Here is a 19,422-nt window from a genome sequence, read left to right as displayed (position 1 = left end):
GCCCCTTTTAGTGAAAGATCCTTTCTCAGAGAGGCTGCCTCCGATGGTTGCACTGAGCAGGCTGAGGAGGGAGCTGGGGGAGGAAGGAGAAGCACGAGGGGAGGGTGGACGAGGGGAACGGGGATGGGGAGCAGGATGGGGACTGCGGCTTTCCGAGCACTGGGCCACGCACGTGGCCCCCCTGCCAATGCCCCCGCTGCCGTCCCGGCCTGACTTTGCAGCTCCAGCTTCCCCCATCCGAGCGCCGTGGGTCAGGCTTGTGGGGAAATGGGCACTGCTCGCTCCGGGGAAGCCCGGTGGTGGCAGCAGTCCCGGAAAGCTGCTGTCTGGGGAGAAGTGGTGACCGCAGGCTGCCTCGCACCGCCGGCACGGCCGTCCTGGCTTCCCCGCAGGGCTCAGAGGATTTTATTTTATTTTATTCACTGAGTTTGCTGCAGGAGGAGGCTTTTCTGGCAGCGCTTTTGCTGCGTTCACCTGTGGGTTGTTGGGGGATAACACCCATGGGCACACAGACCCCGCAGCCTCCATAAAAGTGTTTCTTGTGCCAGCAGCCCCTTACCGCGGGGCTCTGCACCCCTGCTGCCCTGCTCCCGTGGGACCCACGGGTGGCACGGCCATGCCGGGGAGCTTCTGCGGGAGCCCTGGGTCCCTGCCAGCATCTTAACGCCAGCCAGGAGGAAACCCCGAAGCCTGAATCCGAGGGGAGGAGGAAGCCGGGGACGGTTTTGGAGAAGTGAGAGCCGCGAAGAGCTCCCCGGGGAGCCAGGGGGAAGCTGCTCCCTGGGTGGGGAGCCGGAGCCTGGGGAAGGCACTGGAAGGAAAACCAAAAAAAGCCACCCAACCCCTGAGTGCCTAAAGCCAGCCGGGAGGGCTGAGGGGTTTCTGTGGGACGGGGATGGGGAACGGGAGGGCCCGTGGAAGAGCCCAGAGCCTTAACAAGGATTTCCTCCTTACGTAAAGGCCGAGTTGCGGGGTCACGTGTGGCGGTGCTGAAATCCTTTCCTGAACAAACAAGCGCTTAAGCAACAGCCCACGAAGCTGGGGGGGCACCAGGGGGGCTCCCAGGGCTTGCCGGAGGCTTTTAGGAGGTGCCAGGGGGCGAGGGGGTGGCCTGTCCCCCTGCACCCCCATCCGGTGATGCTGATGCGCGCCGAGGGCGCGAGGTGCCCGACTGCCCTGCAGGGAACAGGGACGCCACCAGCCCGGCTCTGGGGTCTCTGGTAGTGACTGCTAATTGGGATCAGCAGCTCACGGGGTGCTTTTAGGGGCAGCCCCCCCTCTTGGCTCCGTGCTTTCATCGGTGCCCGCAGGAAAGCACAAACCCCACCGCTTCCCCCGCTGCCACGAGGGCCGGGGACGCGGCGAGGGTCGATGGCGAGGTGGCCCCGGGCTGTCGGCAACTGGGGCGTGAAGGCACAGGCGGAGAGGCCCCGAGTTCAAGGGCGCATGGTGGGGATTCGGAGGAGGGCTGGGGGGGCCGAGGGCGCTGCTGCAGCCGGGGGCTCACCTCTCCTTCCTGCTCCCAAGCCTATGCAGGCAGAGCAGGGGCTGCAGGCTCTGGGGTCCGCGCTGTGTGGGGGTCCCCATGCCCAACCTGTCCTGGCCCCCTTCGTGCTCCCATGCAGATGCTCCCCAAGCCCCGGGGGTGCAGCTCAGGTTCCCCGTCCCCTCCAACGGGTCCCTGCCGTCCCTCCCCAGGTCCTACATCTACCAGAAGCGCTGGGTGAAGCTCGACGCCGACTACCTCCGCTATTTCGACAGTGAGAAGGTGAGGGGGGAGGAGGGCTGAGGCTGGGGTGAGAAGGAGTCGGGGGGGGCTGCCCGGCTGTCCCACACCGAGCCCACCACACCAGCTGGGGCCGCATCCCTCCGGGCATCCCGGAGGCATGGGGGTGCAAAGGGACGATGTCCCCATAGCAGCACGGGCTGGGTGCTGGGGTGCTGCCAGCACCGGGTGGGATGTGGGGTGCCCCGAGCCTCCTGGACCCCGCCGCTCCCAGCTCGGGGCTGTTCCCGACCCATGTCTCTGAGGCGGCGGCGGTGACGGTGCGTCTCTCCCCCCGTGTCCCCCCCCAGGACGCCTACTCCAAGCGCTTCATCCCCGTCTCCTCCATCTCCCGCGTAGCCAGCGTCGGGGACCAGAAATTCGAGGTGGTCACCAACAACCGCAACTTTGTGTTTCGGGCTGAGAGTGACGGTGAGTGCTGGGGACACCTGCCTGTAGCCAACCCCAACCCCGCTGCGGGGCCGTTCCCATCCTCCTGGCAGCCCCTGACCCCAGGGACGAGCCCCCCCAGCCCGAGCCCTGACCCCTCTCTGCTCCTGCCCCGCAGCCGACCGTAACGAGTGGATTCAGACCCTGCAGCAGGTCGCGGAGGAGCGCAAGAGCAAGGCTCCCGAGAGGACGTCCATGTCCCCGACCGCCCCCGAGGCCACGGAGCTCGTGGACAAGAGCGGCTTCCTGGAGCTGAGGGGGTTCAAGCACAAGCTCTTCGTGGCGGTGGCCGGGGACAAAGTTTTCCTCTACAAGAACTCGGAGGTGGGTGCCGGGGTGCAGCAGGGGCTGGGGACCCTGGTGCCCTCTGTAGGAGGACCCCCACCCTTCTCTTTGGCAGCCGGGGCAGAGCAGCGGTGAGCCGCGGCACCCCGGGGCTGCCACCCCCATAATGGGGAGGGGAGACCCCATGGGTGGGAGACCCCGGGCTGCAGAGCCCGTCCCTGCGGACCCCAAGGTTTGGGGACCCCAGGAGCATCGCGCACGCTTGGGTTGGTGGCATCTCCATCCCAAACCTTGTGTGTCTTGGGGCTGGGGGTGTGTGTGGGGACCCTGGCCACTGCCACCAGCACGGGCAGCGTGCCACCCGGGGGGCTGCCCTCCCTCACCTCTCTGCCCCCCCCCACCTCTCGCCCCCCAGGACTATCGGCAGGGCATCGGCATCACCTACATCGAGATGAACGTGGGGAACGTCAAGGAGGTGGACCGCAGGGGCTTCGACCTGACGACGCCCTACAGGATCTTCAGGTGAGCCGAGGGAGGGGACAGGGTGCCGGCAGCGCTGCCCCCCCCTCCCCGGGGCCATCCCTCCCTCACCCCCCTCCCCGCCGGCAGCTTCTCGGCCGACTCGGACCAGGAGAAGGAGGAGTGGGTGGAGGCCATGCGGCACGCCATCGCCGAGGCCCTCTCCAACTCGGAGGTGGCGGAGAGGATCTGGGCGCTGGAACCCAACCGCTTCTGCGCCGACTGCGGCTCGCCCCAGCCCGACTGGGCGTCCATCAACCTCTGCATCGTCATCTGCAAGAGATGCGCAGGTACCGGCCCCGCTCAGCACCCCGGGGTGCTGAGTGCACCCCAGCACTGGTCTCCTCTCCAAATGGCCCCCAGCGGTGGGGGGAGGGGGTTCCCCCAAACCTCCCCTGCTCGGTCCGTGGGCACTCCTGGGTGCTCTGCAGCACAGGAGGCTGGGGGGGAGAGGCCGGGGGGGCCATGGCTCTGTGACCCCCCTACACCAAGGAAGGTCCCTAACGGCTCCTCTCGCCGGCAGGGGAGCACCGGGGCCTGGGTCCTGGCATCACCAAAGTCCGAAGCCTGAAGATGGACAGGAAGGTGTGGACCGAGGAGCTGATCGAGGTATTGACGCGGATGGGCTCCAAAATCCGGTCTGGGGGCAGCTGCCCCGTCCCCCCCCACCCCCTTGCAGACCCTGCTGACCAGGAGCTGGAGGTTATCCCCATTCCGACCCGAGCCCCTCGGGTGACACCGTGCTGTGACTTGGATAGGGAGGGGACCACCAGCAGCCCTCTGCCCCCATCCCCGCGGTGCACCCGGCATCGCCTGGGGGCACGAGGGGCACTTCACGCCCGCGCTGGGGACAGAAGGCACCTGTGCACCCACGAGGTGACAGCTGCGGAGCCGCCGGAGTGACCACGGGACCGGGCAGGAATTTGGCAGCGCCCAGCGCCGAGGGCGGGCGTGGAGCTGGGCTTTGTCACCGCACCAAGCCCCGCAGCCGTTCCCAGCAGCTCGGCGCTGGTACCGGCAGCACCGGGGGCTCTGTGCTTCGTGGGGCCGCTGGAAGGAAGCCTGGGCTGGCCACACGCCTCGTTCCCACCACCGTGCCACCCTGCTGCCCCGTGGCACGGGGTCTGTGCTGCCCTGGCTGGGGCTGGAGTGGAGCAGCCCGATGGGAACAGCCCCGCTGCGGGCGCCCCGGTGCCGCAGCCCCGTCTGGCCGGCCCCAGCCACCCCGCTCGGGTCCTGCATTCCTGCCCCGGTCCCACCCTGCGGCCCCCGCCTCCGGTCTGCCTGATCCCCAGCCCAAACACTTCCAGCTGCAGCCCCGATCCTCCCCTTTCCTGGAAGGCTGCCGTTAACCCCTCCGGGCTCGCAGAGAGCTCTGCAAGCATCCCCTTGCATCCCAGCCTGCTCCGTGCCCCCACCCCAGCCCCAACCCTCTCCTGCTCCTCATGGCCCCAAAGGGCACGGGGATGCTCACCGAGCACCCCGCGGGGCTCGCTCGGGCGATGCCATCTCCCAGAAGTGTCCCCAGGGCAAATGTTGCTGCGTAATGGCACAGCAGCAGGCGGGCATGCCTGCCACGAGGCTGCAACTCCTGCCGCAGGGCAGACCTCTGCTGCCCGGCCCCGGGGGGCGAAGCGGGGCTGTGCACCACGGGGTCGGGGAGCAGGGTGGCGGGGAGCTGTGGAGAGCTCTTTAAATCCACTCCCGGCTCTCGGTGTTGCTTTCCAGATGTGTTTTCTGGGGCAGGAAGGGGAGTGGAAGGATTGCAGCGCCGCGCCTGGAGCCGGGGCTGGGCCAGGGTCACGCCACGGGGCTGCGGCGGGCGAGTGCTCCCCCACCCTGGGCTCAGCCCCTCGCCTCCTGCCCACCCGTGCTCTCCACTCCCCGTGCACGACGCCTCTTCCCCTTCCGTGCATGCTTTGCCTGCACCCAGAGCCGCAGCATCACTGCTCTGTGGTGGGCTGGGAAGGTCCCTGCAGGCTCCCCCTGCCCCGCAGAGCCCACCCCGTCCCCGCAGCGGCACCACCACGCCGGCCTCCCCTTGTCCCCGCAGCTCTTCCACCACATCGGCAACGCCGTGGCCAACCAGTTCTGGGCCGCCAACGTGCCCCCCAGCGAGGCCATCGGCCCCGGCAGCAGCAGCCAGGACCGGAGGCGCTTCCTCATCGCCAAGTACCGGGAGGGCAAGTACCGCCGCTACCACCCGCTCTTCGGCAACCAGGAGGAGCTCGACAGGGTCAGTGGTCCTGGGGACGGGTGTCGTCATGGGGACCCTGCCTGGGGGGGTCCCAAAGAGCGCAGGAGTAAGGTCTCCCCTGGCTCTTGGGGTGGGGACGTGGCGTCTGTGGGCAGCGGGACCGGTCCCAGACTGGAGACACACTGTTGGGGTGCTGCTGGGGGGGCTTGGTCCTGGTTTGCTCAGCCAGGCAGGCTGCCAGCCTTATGCGTGGGGCTGGGTGGTCTCCATCCCTGCATCCCTGCCTTCCTCCCTGCCTGGATCTCTGTCTCTATCAACCCAGCCTCCGAGGCTCTCCCCGTGTCCCCCCCAGCCGAAGCCTGGGGTCTCCAGGCGGGATGGGAGCCCTGCAGGGACAGGGTGGCACCTCCACTACAGGGCACAACCAGCTGGGATTGCAGCTCTGTTCCCAGCCTGCAGCACTGTGGGCGACACTCCCCTCACTCTGGGATCCCCGGGTCCCACCACCACTCATCCCAACGCCCTGCCTGGCCCTGGCACGATGGGTGCCCTGCTTCCAGCACCCTCTCCGCAAACCTCTGCCACCCCCTGCCCCCCAAACCGCCCCAAGCAACGGGGTCGGACGCTCCCAGCGAGCAGCTCCCCCAGGCTTTCAGCATGCCATGGTGGTGGCACCAGCTCCCATCCCCTGGGCTGTGCAGCTCCCCTCGGCGCTGCTGTTTGCACAAGAGCCGGGGGCGCGCCGTGCCGGCGGCCGCGGGAATTCGCATGTGGGCTTGTTTGTTTTTCTGCTCCAAGAGCCCGTCCCACCCCGCTGCCGGATGACTTCACCCCGGCTCCTTAAGGGAGGGATTTGCCGCCGCCGAGCCAGCTCCAAAACTTTCTCTCCCTCCTTTGTCCTGCCCCGGCGGCGGCCGGGAGGAACCCAGCCACGCTCCCTGGCTCCTTCCCGTGCTGCGTCCTCGCAGGGCTGGCTCCTCGGCGGGGGTCTCGCCCCCCCTGGAGCCGCGGCCCCGAGGGCAGGCTTGGTGCTCACCGGCCACCCTCCCCACTCTGCTGCAGGCCCTGTGCGCGGCCGTCACCACCAGCGACCTGGCCGAGACGCAGGCCCTGGTCTTCTGCGGGGCGGCGGTGACGTGCGCCACCGGGGACCCCCAGTGCCCGATCCCCCTGGCGCTGGCTGAGAAGAGCGGGCAGCGGCTGCAGATGGAGTTCCTGCTGCACAACAAGACCTCAGGTAAGGGCTATCCCCACCGCCAGGTGCCCTCTGGGTGTCCCCAGGTGTCCCCAGGTGTCCCCTCGGTGTCCCCAGGTGTCCCCCGGGTGTCCCCAGGAGTCCCCAGGAGTCCCCAGGTGTCCCTTGTCCTGGGGGGAGGCAGGGATGTTTGGGGCTGATCCTGGCTCCGGCACCCGCCCGGCACGGGGCGCTGCTGTGTGCAGAACAAGGCAGCCCTGTGTGACCCAGACGGGCTCTGCTCCCATCGGGTTCCAGCCCCAAACCAAAATACCAGAGTGGAACCGCAGGAGCCCTGCGATCCGCCCCGAATTCCTGAGCCCGCAGCTGCCTCCGGGCTCAGCTCGCTCCTGCCACCCCGCAGCCTTGCTCTGATTTCCCAACGGGCGTGCAGCCCCCCTGCCCCTGATTTCTGCCCCTCGGCAGAGTCCCTGCACCTTTGGTTTCGTCTGGCCCTGCTGGGAACGCCCCAGAGGTGCCCAGGAGCTGGTTTGGGGCAGGAGGGGAGAGGCTGCATCATGTTGGGCGCTTTGGGGAGCCCCGCTGGTGCCCGGGGTCCCGGAAGGGAGCGGTGCTGGTGCCTTGGGGACATCCCCACTGTGGGATGGATGGATGGAGACGCGTGGGGAGCGAGCCCCAGACCCCGCGCCAGGGCCGGGTCAGCGCCAGCGTGGGCTGCAGCCGCCTCCTCCCTCCCTCCAGTCCTGTCCAAGCCCTTCCCGCTGAGCTGGAGCTGGCCCAGGAGGGGTCTGGCCCTGCGCTTTTGGAACTGTCAGCACAAAAAGAGGGCTGGGAGAGCAGCTGCGGCGAGGCCCCTCCGCGCAAACCGGAGAAACCCGAGCCCCTGAGCTCATCCCACGGTGCCGAGTGGCTCTGCGGCTGCTCGCGGGCTCTGGCAGGGGAAACCCCCAGCCTCAGGGGGCATTTCATGTCCCCATCGCCCCCTCCGAGCCGAGCCCCGTGCCAGGCTGTCACCCCCTTCGCAGAGACGCCGCGCCTGGAGGTGGGGGGCAGCGAGGAGAAGCACTACTCGGTGCTGCTGCCCTGCGTCACGCACAACGGCTTCCTCTACAAGACCCCCTCCATGGCCAAGCCTGTCAGTGAGAGGAAGGGCCAGGAAGGTACGTGGGGGACCACGGGGTGGGGAAAAAGGGGTGCAGGGGGTTGGAGAACCCCAGCAGGGATGCGGGGGAGCTGGTGGGGGGGGATGCAGCGTCCCCGGCTCCCCAGGGCACTGGTGAGACAGCTGGGGGTGTGGTGCGAGCCAGCCAGCCTGGTTTTGGAGAGGTTTTGGGAGCGAGGGGCTGTGCCCTGAGCTGTTGTGCTGGTGGGTAGTCTTGGGTGGCTTTGGGTGGCCCCGGGTGGCTGGAGCATGCGGGGCTGCTGAGCACCCCCCCCCCCCATGCCGTGCAGAGTTCAGCCGGCGGTGGTGCACGCTGCAGGACGGCGTCCTCAGCTACTACGAGAACGACCGCAACGCCGTGCCCAACGGCGAGATCAAGGCGGGGGACATCGTGTGCCTGGTGAACAACCCGCCCCACACCCATGGGTAAGGCTGGCCCCAAACGGCCCCCCCGTCCCCTCCGTGGGGCTGCCGCCCCCAGCCCCACCGCCGGCCCCGATGGCACTGAGCTGCCTGTCTTTGCAAGGAGCCTGTTTAACATTTTATTCTTTGCAACCTTTTTGCTAACATCCTTGGTCTCTGGCAGAGCGTGCAAAGCACTTGGGAGCCCTGGGGATGTGCTGTGGGGTCCCCAATCAGATGGACCATTGGTGGAGCTGAGCCCCTCTCCGCTCGTGCCGTGGGATGCTCCCCCTGGCGCTGTGCCTGGTGTCAAACCGGTGCCTTTGTGCCACGCGTGGGCATTGAGGCTTCTCGTTCCCTCCCTCCCGCAGGATCGAGAGCACGTTCGAGGTGTACATCGAGTCGGAGAGGCTCTACCTGTTTGGGCTGGACTGCCCCAAGGCTGCTCGGGAATGGCTCAAGTCCATCGCCAAGGTGGGAACCGGAGCGCTGGGGCCGGCGTGGGTGCTGGGAGCTGCGCGCTGACAGCCCCCCCCACCCCCTCCCCAGTCCTTTGTCCCCCCCCGTGCAGAGGAGCTGCTGAACCACGACTTCGAGAGGATCGGCCGCCTGCTCTACAAGGGGGGCCTCAACCTGGAGCGCGCCAAGGAGGGCTGGTTCGCCCTGGCCGGCTCCACGCTCTACGTCTGCTTCGAGGACAGTGAGCGCCACGAGGCTCTCCAGCTGCGCAAGCTGCAGGAGCTCTGTATGTGCCCTGTCCCCCTGGCAGCTCTTCCTCCTCTCCATCCTCTTCTCCACTGCTGCTCACCCAGCCCGGGCTGGAGCTGGACGGCTCCTGACGGGCTCCTGCCTTCCCTTCGCAGCCATCCAGGGAGACAACGAGGTGCTGGTGCTGGTGGAGAGGCGGAGGTAAACGTGGAGCTGGTGGCGCAGCCCGGCTGGAGGGTGGGTGGGGATCAGCCCCCTCCAGCAAAATATCCCCCCCTGCCCAAGCCCACCATGGTCCTGGGATGCCTTCACCCTCGGGGTAGCCCGGTTTGGGGGCTGTGGCCGTGGGTTTGGGAAGGGGGCGGCTGAGCCCCCGCTGAGCCCGCGGCCGCCGGCAGGACGCTGTACATCCAGGGCGAGAGGAGGCTGGATTTCCTGGGCTGGGTGCACGCCATCCAGAAGGCTGCGGGCAGCTCGGGGGACACCCTGTCGGAGCAGCAGCTGACCGAGGGGGACGTCCCCATGCTGGTGGACCGGTGCATCGACTACATCACGCAGTGCGGTACGCGCCCTCGCTATACGGGGACGGTGTGGGTCACCCCATCAGCGTGGCATGGCAAGGGGCAGCCTGAGACCCGTTTTCCTCCCTCCCTGAGCATCTGCTGCAGCTCCGTGGGAGGCTGGAGCGGGGCTTGGCTCCTGCCCACAGCTCCTCGGTGGCCGGGGAACACCTGCAGGGCGGGGAGCACCGCGTCCCCTCGCGGGGACCCTTTGATGGGCAGCCAGCGGGGTGGGCGGGTGGCCAAAACGTGGTGGTCCCAAGGGCTCACTGCCGGCTGCTCTGCCCCAGGGCTGACATCCGAGGGCATTTACCGCAAGAGCGGGCAGAACTCGAAGACCACCAACCTGCTGGAGATGCTGCGCCGCGACGCCCGCAGCGTGCGCCTGAAGGAGGGCGAGCACCACGTGGACGACGTCGCCAACACCCTCAAGCGCTTCTTCCGCGACCTGGGCGACGGGCTCTTCACCCGGCGCTGGAGCCAGGACTGGCTGCGGGCCACGGGTGAGGGCAAGGGCAGCGGCGGTGCCGGGGTAGGGGCTTCAAGCCATGGGGGAGCCTTCCCCGGGGGGTCCTGGTGCCAAAAAGCAGAGCCTGGCCCCCCCCCGCTTGTTCCTCTCTTTGCACATCTGGGGTCCAGATGTTTCCCTTGGCCGGCACGGCGGTGGCCGTGAGTCAGAGCCGCCGGGCGCCGAGCCCGGGGTGGGGAGAGGAATGCGCCCGCCGGCCCCGCACCCAGGTCTGGCCGGGGGACTCGCCCTTCGCTCCTGGATCCGGCCCCCAAGCACCGGGGCTGGAGGCACCCGGGTGCAAAACAGCCAAAAAAGCTGGGATGTGCCAGCCCCACCAGCTGTGTGGTGGGATGGGAGGCCCCAAAGTGGGGTCTGGATAGGGGATGGGGAAGGTGGGGGTCTGCCTCCCAGCTTCACGCCCCTTCATGCTTGTACTTTTCCCCCTCGCAGTGCTCGAGGATGAGGAGGCGAAGATCGGGGAGTACCGGCGGCTCCTGGACACCCTCCCCACGGTGAACAGGGCCACGCTGAAGGCGCTCATCAACCACCTCTTTCGGTACAGCGTGGGTCCCCAAAGCCCTGTGGGGCATCACCCCATCTGCTGTGGGGTTTTGGGGGGTTGTGGGTTGCAGGAGAGCCCCCATCCCTCCGGTTCATCCCAAACAAGAGAAGGACGGGGATTTGGGGACAAGCTGTGCCCGAAGCTGAGCACCACGTCCTGGTGCAGCTGAAGGGGGTCCCGGGGGGTGGCACGGGGCAGGAATCATAATGGGGTGCCCCGCAGGGTCCAGCACTTCTCGGGGGACAACCAGATGAACACGCACAACCTGGCCATCGTCTTCGGGCCCACGCTCTTCCAGACGGACGGGAAGGACTACAAGGCGGGCCGGGTGGTGGAGGACCTCATCAGCCACTATGTGAAGATTTTCAATGTAGGTTTGAATGCACAAAATTCAAGCCTACAAAGTTCTGCCCTGGGCGGGGGGGAGCTGCTGCAGGGCCCCCTGGCACCTGCCTGTGCCGACACATGGATGCACCGAGGGTGGCTCCCCAGGGATGGGGGCGGTGGGAGGAAGGTGGTCTTGCTCTTCCCACAAAGTCTCCTTGTTTTGGTGGCACGTGGAGGGTGGGCTGTGACCCCTGGGCTCCCCTCCTTGGCAGGTCAACGACCAAGAGATGAAGAAGCAGCAGGACGAGATCATGGCCATCATGAAGATGCGGGAGGCAGCGTCCAGCGGCACACAGGTGGGGACCTTCCCGGGGCACCCTCTCCGTGCGGGGGGCATTGCCCCCCTTGACTGCTCAGCACCTTCTGCAGGCTCCCCCGTCCGGGGTATCCATGGCCAGGGTGCAGGGACACTGGGACACGTGCTGAAGGTCCTCGTGTCCCCTCTCATGTCCCTAGTGGTGGCTGTGCTGCTGGTGCCACCCTCCCTGGGGAGCTTATTTGGTGCCCCCAGATTAGGGGAGGATTTGAGGGGCAGGCAGCCCCCTGCCTGCAGCAGCACATGGGGGGCACATGGTGGGGGATAAAACCCGTGCGTGGGGAGCCGTGGGTGAGAGCAATTTCCCACTGCCCTGCAGCAAGCCGGGGACTTCATCTGCACGGTGTACCTGGAGGAGAAGAAGACGGAGACAGAGCAGCACGTCAAGGTGAGGGGGGCGGAGGAGGGCGCAGTGGGGATGGGGACCCCCGCTGTGTGCCCAAACCTCGGCTCTGAGCCGGCATCTCTGCGAGGAGGGTGGCACGGCATGGGGACGGGCGCAGGGCTGGCACCAGCTGAGCGAGAGCTGTCCCCCTGTCCCGTGCAGATCCCGGCCACGATGACGGCCGAGGAGCTCACCTTCGAGATCCTGGACCGGAGGAAAATTGTCACGAAGGAGAAGGACTACTGGAGCTGCTTCGAAGTGAACGAGAGGGAGGAGGCAGGTCGGTGAGGCGGCGGGGATGGGGATGGGGATGGGGATGGGGACGGGGATGGGGATGGGGATGGGGGTGGGATGGGATGGGATGAGATGGGATGGGATGGGGATGGGGATGGGGATGGGGATGGGATGGAGATGGGGTGGGATGGGATGGGATGGGATGGGATGGGGATGGGATGGGATGGGATGGGATGGGATGGGATGGGGATGGGATGGGGATGGGATGGGGATGGGGATGGGGATGGGGATGGGATGGGATGGGATGGGATGGGATGGGGATGGGATGGGATGGGATGGGATGGGATGGGATGGGATGGGATGGGATGGGATGGGATGGGATGGGATGGGATGGGGATGGGGATGGGGATGGGGATGGGGATGGGATGGGATGGGATGGGATGGGATGGGATGGGGATGGGATGGGATGGGATGGGATGGGATGGGATGGGATGGGATGGGATGGGATGGGATGGGATGGGGTGGGGATGGGATGGGATGGGATCGGAATGGGGATGGGATGGGGATGGGGTGGGGATGGGATGGGGATGGGGAGGGTCCATGGGGATGGGGATGGGATGGGACGGGATGGGAATGGGGACAGGGACGGGGATGGGGATGGAGATGGAGATGGGGATGGGGATGGGGATGGGATGGGGATGGGGATGGGGAGGGTCCATGGGGACCATGGTGTGAGCAGGATGAGGCCCCAGCCCTGCCCACGGGGACCCAGCTGGAGCCCCTGCTGGTGGCTCAACATGCTGGTAGGGAAGCAGGCGATACCAAGGACCAGCCAGCCCTGAAACACAAGTGATCCTCGGGCTGGCGGGGGCTGGGGTTAGCCCCACATTGACCATTCATGCACTAACTTTTGTGAAATACTCCGTGTGCATGGAAGTGTGTGCATGAACAACCTCTGTGCATGTTTTGCCAGCATGTGTGCAGATTTCCCATCGCCTACAGCACCGTGTTTAGAAATCACATGCATTTTGCAATTGCAATACTTTTTTTTTTTTTTTTTTTGCAATTTTGGGAAATTGCAATTGCTCAGCGGCCACCTGCCCACCTGGCGCTCCCCGGGGACCCGTGTGCGTGTCCCTGAGCCCTGCGTGTCCCCAACAGAGCGGCCCTTGCACTACTCCGAGAAAGTGCTGCCCATCCTGCACTGCCTGGGCACTGACAGCTACCTGGTGGTGAAGAAGCAGCTCTCCATGGAGAACATGCTCATCTACCTCGGTGAGGGCGGCAGGCAGTGGGACACGGGGGTGGGAAGGGGGTCTGGGTCTGCCCGCACCCACCCTGGGGGCCTGACCCCCCTGGGGGGTGCTGGAGCTGCTCAGATGTGTGTGTCCCCCCCCAGCCAGCAGAGTGGGCGACTGCAAGCACGGCATGATGAAGTTTCGGGAGGAGAGGAACCTGCTGGGGCTCGGCCTCAGCACCGGCTTCCACGACCGCTACTTCATCCTCAACCACACCTGCCTGCGGCTCTACAAGGAAGTGCGGGTGAGCTTCCCCTCCCCTCCCTTCCCTTCCCTTCCCTTCCCTTCCCTTCCCTTCCCTTCCCTTCCCTTCCCTTCCCTTCCCTTCCCTTCCCTTCCCTTCCCTTCCCTTCCCTTCCCTTCCCTTCCCTTCCCTTCCCTTCCCTTCCCTTCCCTTCCCTTCCCTTCCCTTCCCTTCCCTTCCCTTCCCTTCCCTTCCCTTCCCTTCCCTTCCCTTCCCTTCCCTTCCCTTCCCTTCCCTTCCCTTCCCTTCCCTTCCCTTCCCTTCCCTTCCCTTCCCTTCCCTTCCCTTCCCTTCCCTTCCCCTCCCCTCCCCTCCCCTCCCCTCCCCTCCCCAGCTGTGCCATGCTGTGTTCCTGCTGCTGGGAGTCCCCTGGGGACGTGGGGCATCGTGCTGGCACCGTGCAGGGCTGGCATCGTGCAGGCTGGTGCCAGCAGCGATCGAGCTGACCCCAGACCAGGAGCTTGGTGGGCACGAGCCAGTAGCCAGCCCCGTTAGTGCAAGGAGTCGGGGGGAGCCCCATTGCTCCCTTGTCCTTTGGGGATGCTCTCCAGTCCCCGCTGCCCTCTGCTCGGGGCCCCCCAGCCCAGCACCACCCCAACGTGCCGCTGCCTTCGCCCCATCCCTGCCGAGGCCCGGCGTGCCTGGTGGGCAGCAGGGGGTCTCCATCCCGTCCCCCGTATGGGGTTTAACCCCGCTCCTCTGTTAAACAGAGCCTGAAGCAGCGGACCCCCGTGCTGGAGAACGTGAGTAGAGGGCCGAGCCGGGGCATGCAGAGGAGCCCTGGCCCTCTGCCCTTACAAGGCTGCCGGGGCCCGGCCCCGATCCAATCCTGCAGCTCTCGGCACATGCTGGGCGATGTGCGCCCCTCCGTGCCCGAGCCCTGGCCATGCTGGGGGGTGGTTAACAAAACGGTGCGATGCCGTCCCTCCCCATTAGCCCTGGGTGGCCCCCAGCCTTGGGGACACACCGTCTGGCACCCCGTTATCCTCCGGTTCTGCTCCAGGAGCTGGGCACGGGGCTGGGGGGGCAGCACGGAGGGGATGGGATGGGCTCAAGCCACCATCTCACGGGCATTGGATCAGGCCCTTGTAAGTCACCCGCCTGTATGCTAAGGGGGGGACCCGAGGTTCCCCCCCTGTGCCACCCGCTGCCGGAGCATGGCTTGTGCCACCACGTGGGGCATGGCAAGAGAGCAGTGGCACCAGGAGGTCTGGGGGCAGCAGGGTACTGGGGGGGGGGAGGCATTACCCACGTCCCCCCCACCTTTGGGGGCTGCCCAGTGCAGGTGCAGCTCTGTCAGCACCCAGAGGATGTGACGATGGGCAGGGTTTCCCTGGATGGTGTGCGGTGGGGGCAGAGCTGGGGTTCCCTTCTGCGCCCCAGGGGTGTGAGAGTGGTCTTGGGGAGGCACCTGCCTGCTGTGCCGTGCCGTGCCATGCCGTGCCATGCCATGCCGTGATGTGATGTGCTGCACTGCACCGTGCCACGCCATGCCGTGCTGTGCCATGCCGTGCCGCACCACACTGTGCCACGCTGTGCCATGCCGTGCTGTGCTGCACCTTGCTTTTCCCTGCCGTGCCGTGCTGTGCCACGCTGTGCCATGCCGTGCTGTGCTGCACCTTGCTTTTCCGTGCCGTGCCCACAGCAGGACATTTGCAGAGGTGGCAGCGCAGGGCCAGCACGCGGCCGTGCCTCATCGCAGGCTGCCATCTGCTGGGAAACGTCCCCATGGTGCTCCCGGCTCCGAAGGCAGCCAGCCCCATGCCTGGGGACCTGCCTTCCCGTGTCCCCTCTGCCTGGGGGCTCTGCCCTGGGATATGCTGGGGCTGTGGCCTCTGCTCCAGCCCGGGCTTTGCCCTCACCCTTGGCAAGCCCAGACCAGGACCGGAGCCCGACGCAGCGCTCTCTCCTCAGAGCCACAAGCCGGAGAAGGAGTGGCCCGTCAGGAACCTGAGGGTCTACCTGGGCATCAAGAAGAAGCTCCGGCCCCCGACATGGTGAGCAAGCACCGCCTGGCGCCCAGCTGCCAGGAACAGCCCCCTGGGGACGGGGACAGGGGCACTGTGGCTGCGGGGACGCGGCTCCTGGTGGCCCTGCCTCTTGCCACCAGATGTCAGAGCAGCCTCGCAGGACGCGGGCTGCAGCCTGGGGCCAGCATGGGGACGGGGAGCTGTCACCGTCCTTCCCTACCCTTGGTGGCACGGCAGGGAGGAGGCGACGGGTGGAGGCCAGAGTGTGCAAGTGTGCGTGAGTGTGTGTGTGCATGTAAGTGTGCCTCCATGCCACATACGCATGTGCATCCATGTCAGAGTATGTGTGCGTCTGTGCATGTGTGTGTGCATGCATGCAAGTGTGCCTGTGAGCGTGTGCATCCATGTCAGTATGTGCGTGCATACACGTGAGTGCATGCACATGAGTGTGCATTTAAGTACATGTGCAGATGTGTACATGCGTGTGTGCACATGTGCGTGTATGCATGTGCGTATGCATATGTGTAAGTGCCTGTGCATGTGTATGTGCACATGTGTGCAAACGTGTGCCATGCATCTATGCACATACGTGTGTGTGTAAGTGACTATATGCATGTGCATGCATGTGAGTGTGCACACGTGTGTGTAGTCATGGGAATGGTTGTAGGATGGGGGTGGTTGTAGGGATGGGGGTGGTTGTAGGGATGGGGTGGTTGTAGGGATGGGGGTGGTTGTAGGGATGGGATGGCTGTAGGGATGGGGTGGTTGTAGGGGTGGGATGGTTGTAGGGATGGGGTGGTTGTAGGGATGGGGGTGGCTGTAGGGATACTTTAAAACCTGATGTGCCTGGAGCTGCGGCAGGGAATTCCGGGAGGCTGTTCCTCATGCTTTCACTTCTCCCCTTCCAGCTGGGGCTTTACGGTCTTCTACGAGAACGAGAAGCACGAGAAGCAGCAATGGTGAGGACAGGGGCGGGCAGGGGGATGCTAAACCCCCGTGTTAGGACAGACGGACACCCTGCACTGGCCGCGGGGGCTGCAGATGGGGATTTCCACAAGCAGCGCCGTGCCCTGGCGCAGGCTGCATGCCAATGGGGTCGGGTCCTGCCCCTGCCTGTCCCTAGCTCCTTCAGTCCCCAGGGTCTATAGGGCCCCATGCGGAGCAGCAGCTCTCGGCCCCCTGTGTCCATCTCTGCCCCCCAGGGTGGCTCCAGCCCCTCTGAGCACCCCTGGGCTGCCTGCGCCTCACTCCTCACCCTGTGGGGGGTTTCCCCAGCAGACTCTGGGTGTCACCTGCTCGCTAATGCCTGTGCCAGTAATTTGTCACCCGCTGCATTGCTGCTAAGCCCCTGACACCCACGGACACCCCCAGCCCGGGGCCAGACAGCTTCCTAGCACCTGGCTAAAAATGGGCTCTGCAGCAGCGCTTGGTCCCTATCCTCACCCCGAACCGTGCCGGGTGCCCCCAACCCCATAGGAGCACATCCCTGACACGGGTGGGTGCTGTCCCCGCAGGTACCTGTGCTGTGACACCCAGGCCGACCTGCGGGAGTGGTTCGCCACCTTCCTCCACGTGCAGGTAACGCCGAGCCCGGGGGGGCACCGTGGGCGTAGGGACCCCCACCCCCCCGCCCCGTTGGGTTCCCGCAGCCCTGGCGCTCACCCGGTGCCGTGCCCCGTCCCCAGCACGGCGGCGCCCTGTGGCCCTCGGAGACCTGCAAGGTGCGGGCGTCGCGGACGCAGCAGGACGCCAGGTTGGGTAACATCTCCCTCATCCCGCTGCGCGGCAATGAGAGCGAGATGAGGAACAGTGTGGCTGCTTTCGCTACTGACCCGCTGACCGTGAGTGAGGCCGGGGCGCGGGGCCGCGGCCCCGCTGCATCACACGGGGGGGGGGGGGGGAGCCCTTATGGAACAGCGTCACCCTACTGGGAGACACTGGGATGACTGGGGGTGGCTGTCCCTTCCCCGTGCCCTGTCCAGCCCCCGGGTTGGGGGGGGGGGGGGTTGTCCTGGGAGCTGGGGTGCCCCAAACCGTGTGATGCAGGGCGAGGGGCTGCTGCGGGACCGGTGATTTTCCCGGTAACGGGGCCACGTCTCCGGAACGCCCTTTGGTCACCAAGCAGCTCCCCTCCTGCTCTCTCGCTGCCAGATCCCACACCAGCCATCCTGCCCGGGGGCTGCTGTGTGCCGGGGTCCCCCCCACTCCTGGGGTGTCCAAGCTCAGCCACGGGGCCCGTGGGAGCAGCACGGAGCTGCCCAGCACCCCGCGGGTCCTCGTTGCTGTTATAAACCTGAGCGCCTGGCTGCGCCCCCGTGGACAACTGGGCGTCCTCTGCTGTGCCAGCGAGGGTGCCCCGAGGGCATGGTTTGGCTGCCAGGGGTGCCCCCCACCTCAGCCTGGCTCGGGTTTATAACTGGGAAGTGGGGCTGCTCTGCTGGGGATGCTCCCCGTGGGCTTCGCTCCGGTCTGCGCTTCGTGGTGTGCGCCCACCCGCGGTCCCTGCCCCTGCCTCTGCACCCCAGGGGCCATGAAGCAGGGGTCGGTGTGGTGCGGGGCGAGGGGCCAGCACCCGGGGTGCCCGGCATGGTGGGCTGCACCTGCTGGTGCCAGAGCACGCAGCTGTGTCCTGCCAGCAGGTTCAGAAATGGTTTGGATCGCCTCCTGCCACCAAAGGAGGGGACGGGGGCTTCGTGGGGTGACACTGCCCTGCTGGCAGGCACGACTGCCCTGGTTTCCCCACGATGGAGCAGGGACAAACCCAGTGTGTCCCTTCTCCTGCTCCTCCAGCACCCAGGGCAGAGGCAGGGGAGACCCCCTGGTGCCCCTTGCTCCCTGGTTTTCTCCCCCGAACATCCCCAGCTGCTGGTGATGCCTGAACATGCAGGCGGTGGGGAATTAACCGGGGTCTTTCTGCTCTCTCCCTGTCCCCAGCTCCTCCGAAACGTCTGAGCTGGAGGCCTGACACTGCAGGTGGGTGTCTGCTGCTGGTGGGGGGGCAGCCGCTGGCTCGGGGTGACCGCGGCACACGGGTTTGGGGACGGGGTGCGCAGAGGTGCACGCAGGAACGCGTGCTCTGCCTTGCACAAAGTGACGGGGAGGGAGCACAAGCAGTGCCCCCACCCTGCTTCCCTGACCCTCTGCTTGTCCCCCAGGTTCATCTGCGAGTGGGGAAGCCCTCGGGGAGCCGACACCATGGCGGTGACCCGCGGGCAGCCGGGAGGGGACACGGCAGCAGCGGGGCAGTGGCCACGGACCCTGGGGGGAACCAGGCTGGGCCAGCCCGGCCGCCCCCACCCCGGCTGCTGCTGCTGTTCCGAGCCCCGGGCAGGGAGGCAGCGCCCGGCCGGGCACCCCGCAGCGGGGGGCTCGTCCTTCCCCTCCTTCTCCTCCCTCTGTTTTTAAATCCCTCCTATAAAACGATGCGCGGAGCCCCGGCCCCGCAGCTCCCCATCGCTCCTGGAGAGCCGGTGGCACAGCCCTGGGGTCCGCGGCCCCCACCCCCACCCCCGTGCCGGGCAGGGCAGCAGGGTGGGTTTGGGGAGGGCTGCATTTGGACGGACCCCCCCGGCTCCAGCCTCTTCTGTTCACTGGGGGGCGCGGGGCAGCGGGGTGACGGGAGCTGCCCCCGTCCTGGCACCACATCTTGTTGATATTAAATATTTCGGGGGAAGCAGTGCAGAGGTGTCTGGATCTGTTTAGTGGGTGGTGGGGAGCACCCCTCACCCTGCAAGGGGCCGGGAGGGCCGGTGCCTGCTCCAGAGACACGGGGATGGGGCGATGCTGGTGCTCGGGTGTCTGCCCAGCACCTCCCACGGCAGCCAGAGCGCGCCCACCTCCCCACGGCACGTCCATGGGGGGACAAAGCCAGCCACCAGGCGAGGGGAGAAGGCAAAATCCCTTGGGGAAGGGGCTGGGGGGACACTGTCAGCATCCCGCCTGCTGTGCCAGCAAGGAATGGAGTGGCCCTGGGGATGTGCCCAGGGGTGGTGGCTTGTTCCTGGAATCGCCCTGGGGCAAGCTCTGGAGGGCAGCGAGCTGGATCTGGGTGCGCTCTGCTTTTAGGGAAAACTGCCTGTGGCTGCCATTCTTGCAGCACTTTAGGGGTTTGTAGCTCTTGTTTTGCTGAAATGCCTTCCGAATCTGTGCTTGGACTTTTCTACAGCCTTGGTAAACGACAAAGCCAAAGGGCACCCCATGTCACCGCCACCAGAAAACGCCCCCCTGGTCCCTCCTGGGCTCTCTGGCTGCTGCATGAAGATGTGGGAATCA

At 66.6% G+C, this 19,422-nt stretch overlaps 1 protein-coding gene across 1 annotated transcript in view; it reads left to right on the top strand.

Moving 5' to 3' along the window:
• ARAP1 (ArfGAP with RhoGAP domain, ankyrin repeat and PH domain 1) overlaps nt 1–18,829 on the top strand; it is a 46,036-nt gene extending 27,207 nt beyond the window's left edge. Inside the window, 29 exon segments of the mRNA XM_040530473.1 lie at nt 1,699–1,768; nt 2,077–2,197; nt 2,334–2,539; nt 2,916–3,022; nt 3,110–3,309; nt 3,543–3,628; nt 5,073–5,255; nt 6,279–6,453; nt 7,437–7,571; nt 7,864–7,999; nt 8,347–8,449; nt 8,525–8,720; nt 8,839–8,884; nt 9,082–9,245; nt 9,534–9,746; nt 10,205–10,310; nt 10,539–10,686; nt 10,916–10,999; nt 11,339–11,407; nt 11,567–11,684; nt 12,800–12,913; nt 13,038–13,180; nt 13,891–13,923; nt 15,095–15,177; nt 16,059–16,109; nt 16,665–16,728; nt 16,836–16,991; nt 18,085–18,123; nt 18,306–18,829. Coding sequence (XP_040386407.1) covers nt 1,699–1,768; nt 2,077–2,197; nt 2,334–2,539; nt 2,916–3,022; nt 3,110–3,309; nt 3,543–3,628; nt 5,073–5,255; nt 6,279–6,453; nt 7,437–7,571; nt 7,864–7,999; nt 8,347–8,449; nt 8,525–8,720; nt 8,839–8,884; nt 9,082–9,245; nt 9,534–9,746; nt 10,205–10,310; nt 10,539–10,686; nt 10,916–10,999; nt 11,339–11,407; nt 11,567–11,684; nt 12,800–12,913; nt 13,038–13,180; nt 13,891–13,923; nt 15,095–15,177; nt 16,059–16,109; nt 16,665–16,728; nt 16,836–16,991; nt 18,085–18,102 — 3,328 coding nt within the window. The 3' untranslated portion in view covers nt 18,103–18,123; nt 18,306–18,829.
• The last annotated feature ends 593 nt before the right edge of the window (nt 18,830–19,422 follow it).

Source organism: Cygnus olor, chromosome 1, assembly GCF_009769625.2.
Source record: "Cygnus olor isolate bCygOlo1 chromosome 1, bCygOlo1.pri.v2, whole genome shotgun sequence".
Lineage (NCBI taxonomy): Eukaryota > Metazoa > Chordata > Aves > Anseriformes > Anatidae > Cygnus > Cygnus olor.
The sequence above is the reverse complement of the archived record's forward strand: the minus strand, read 5'-3'. Positions and strand labels throughout refer to the sequence as shown.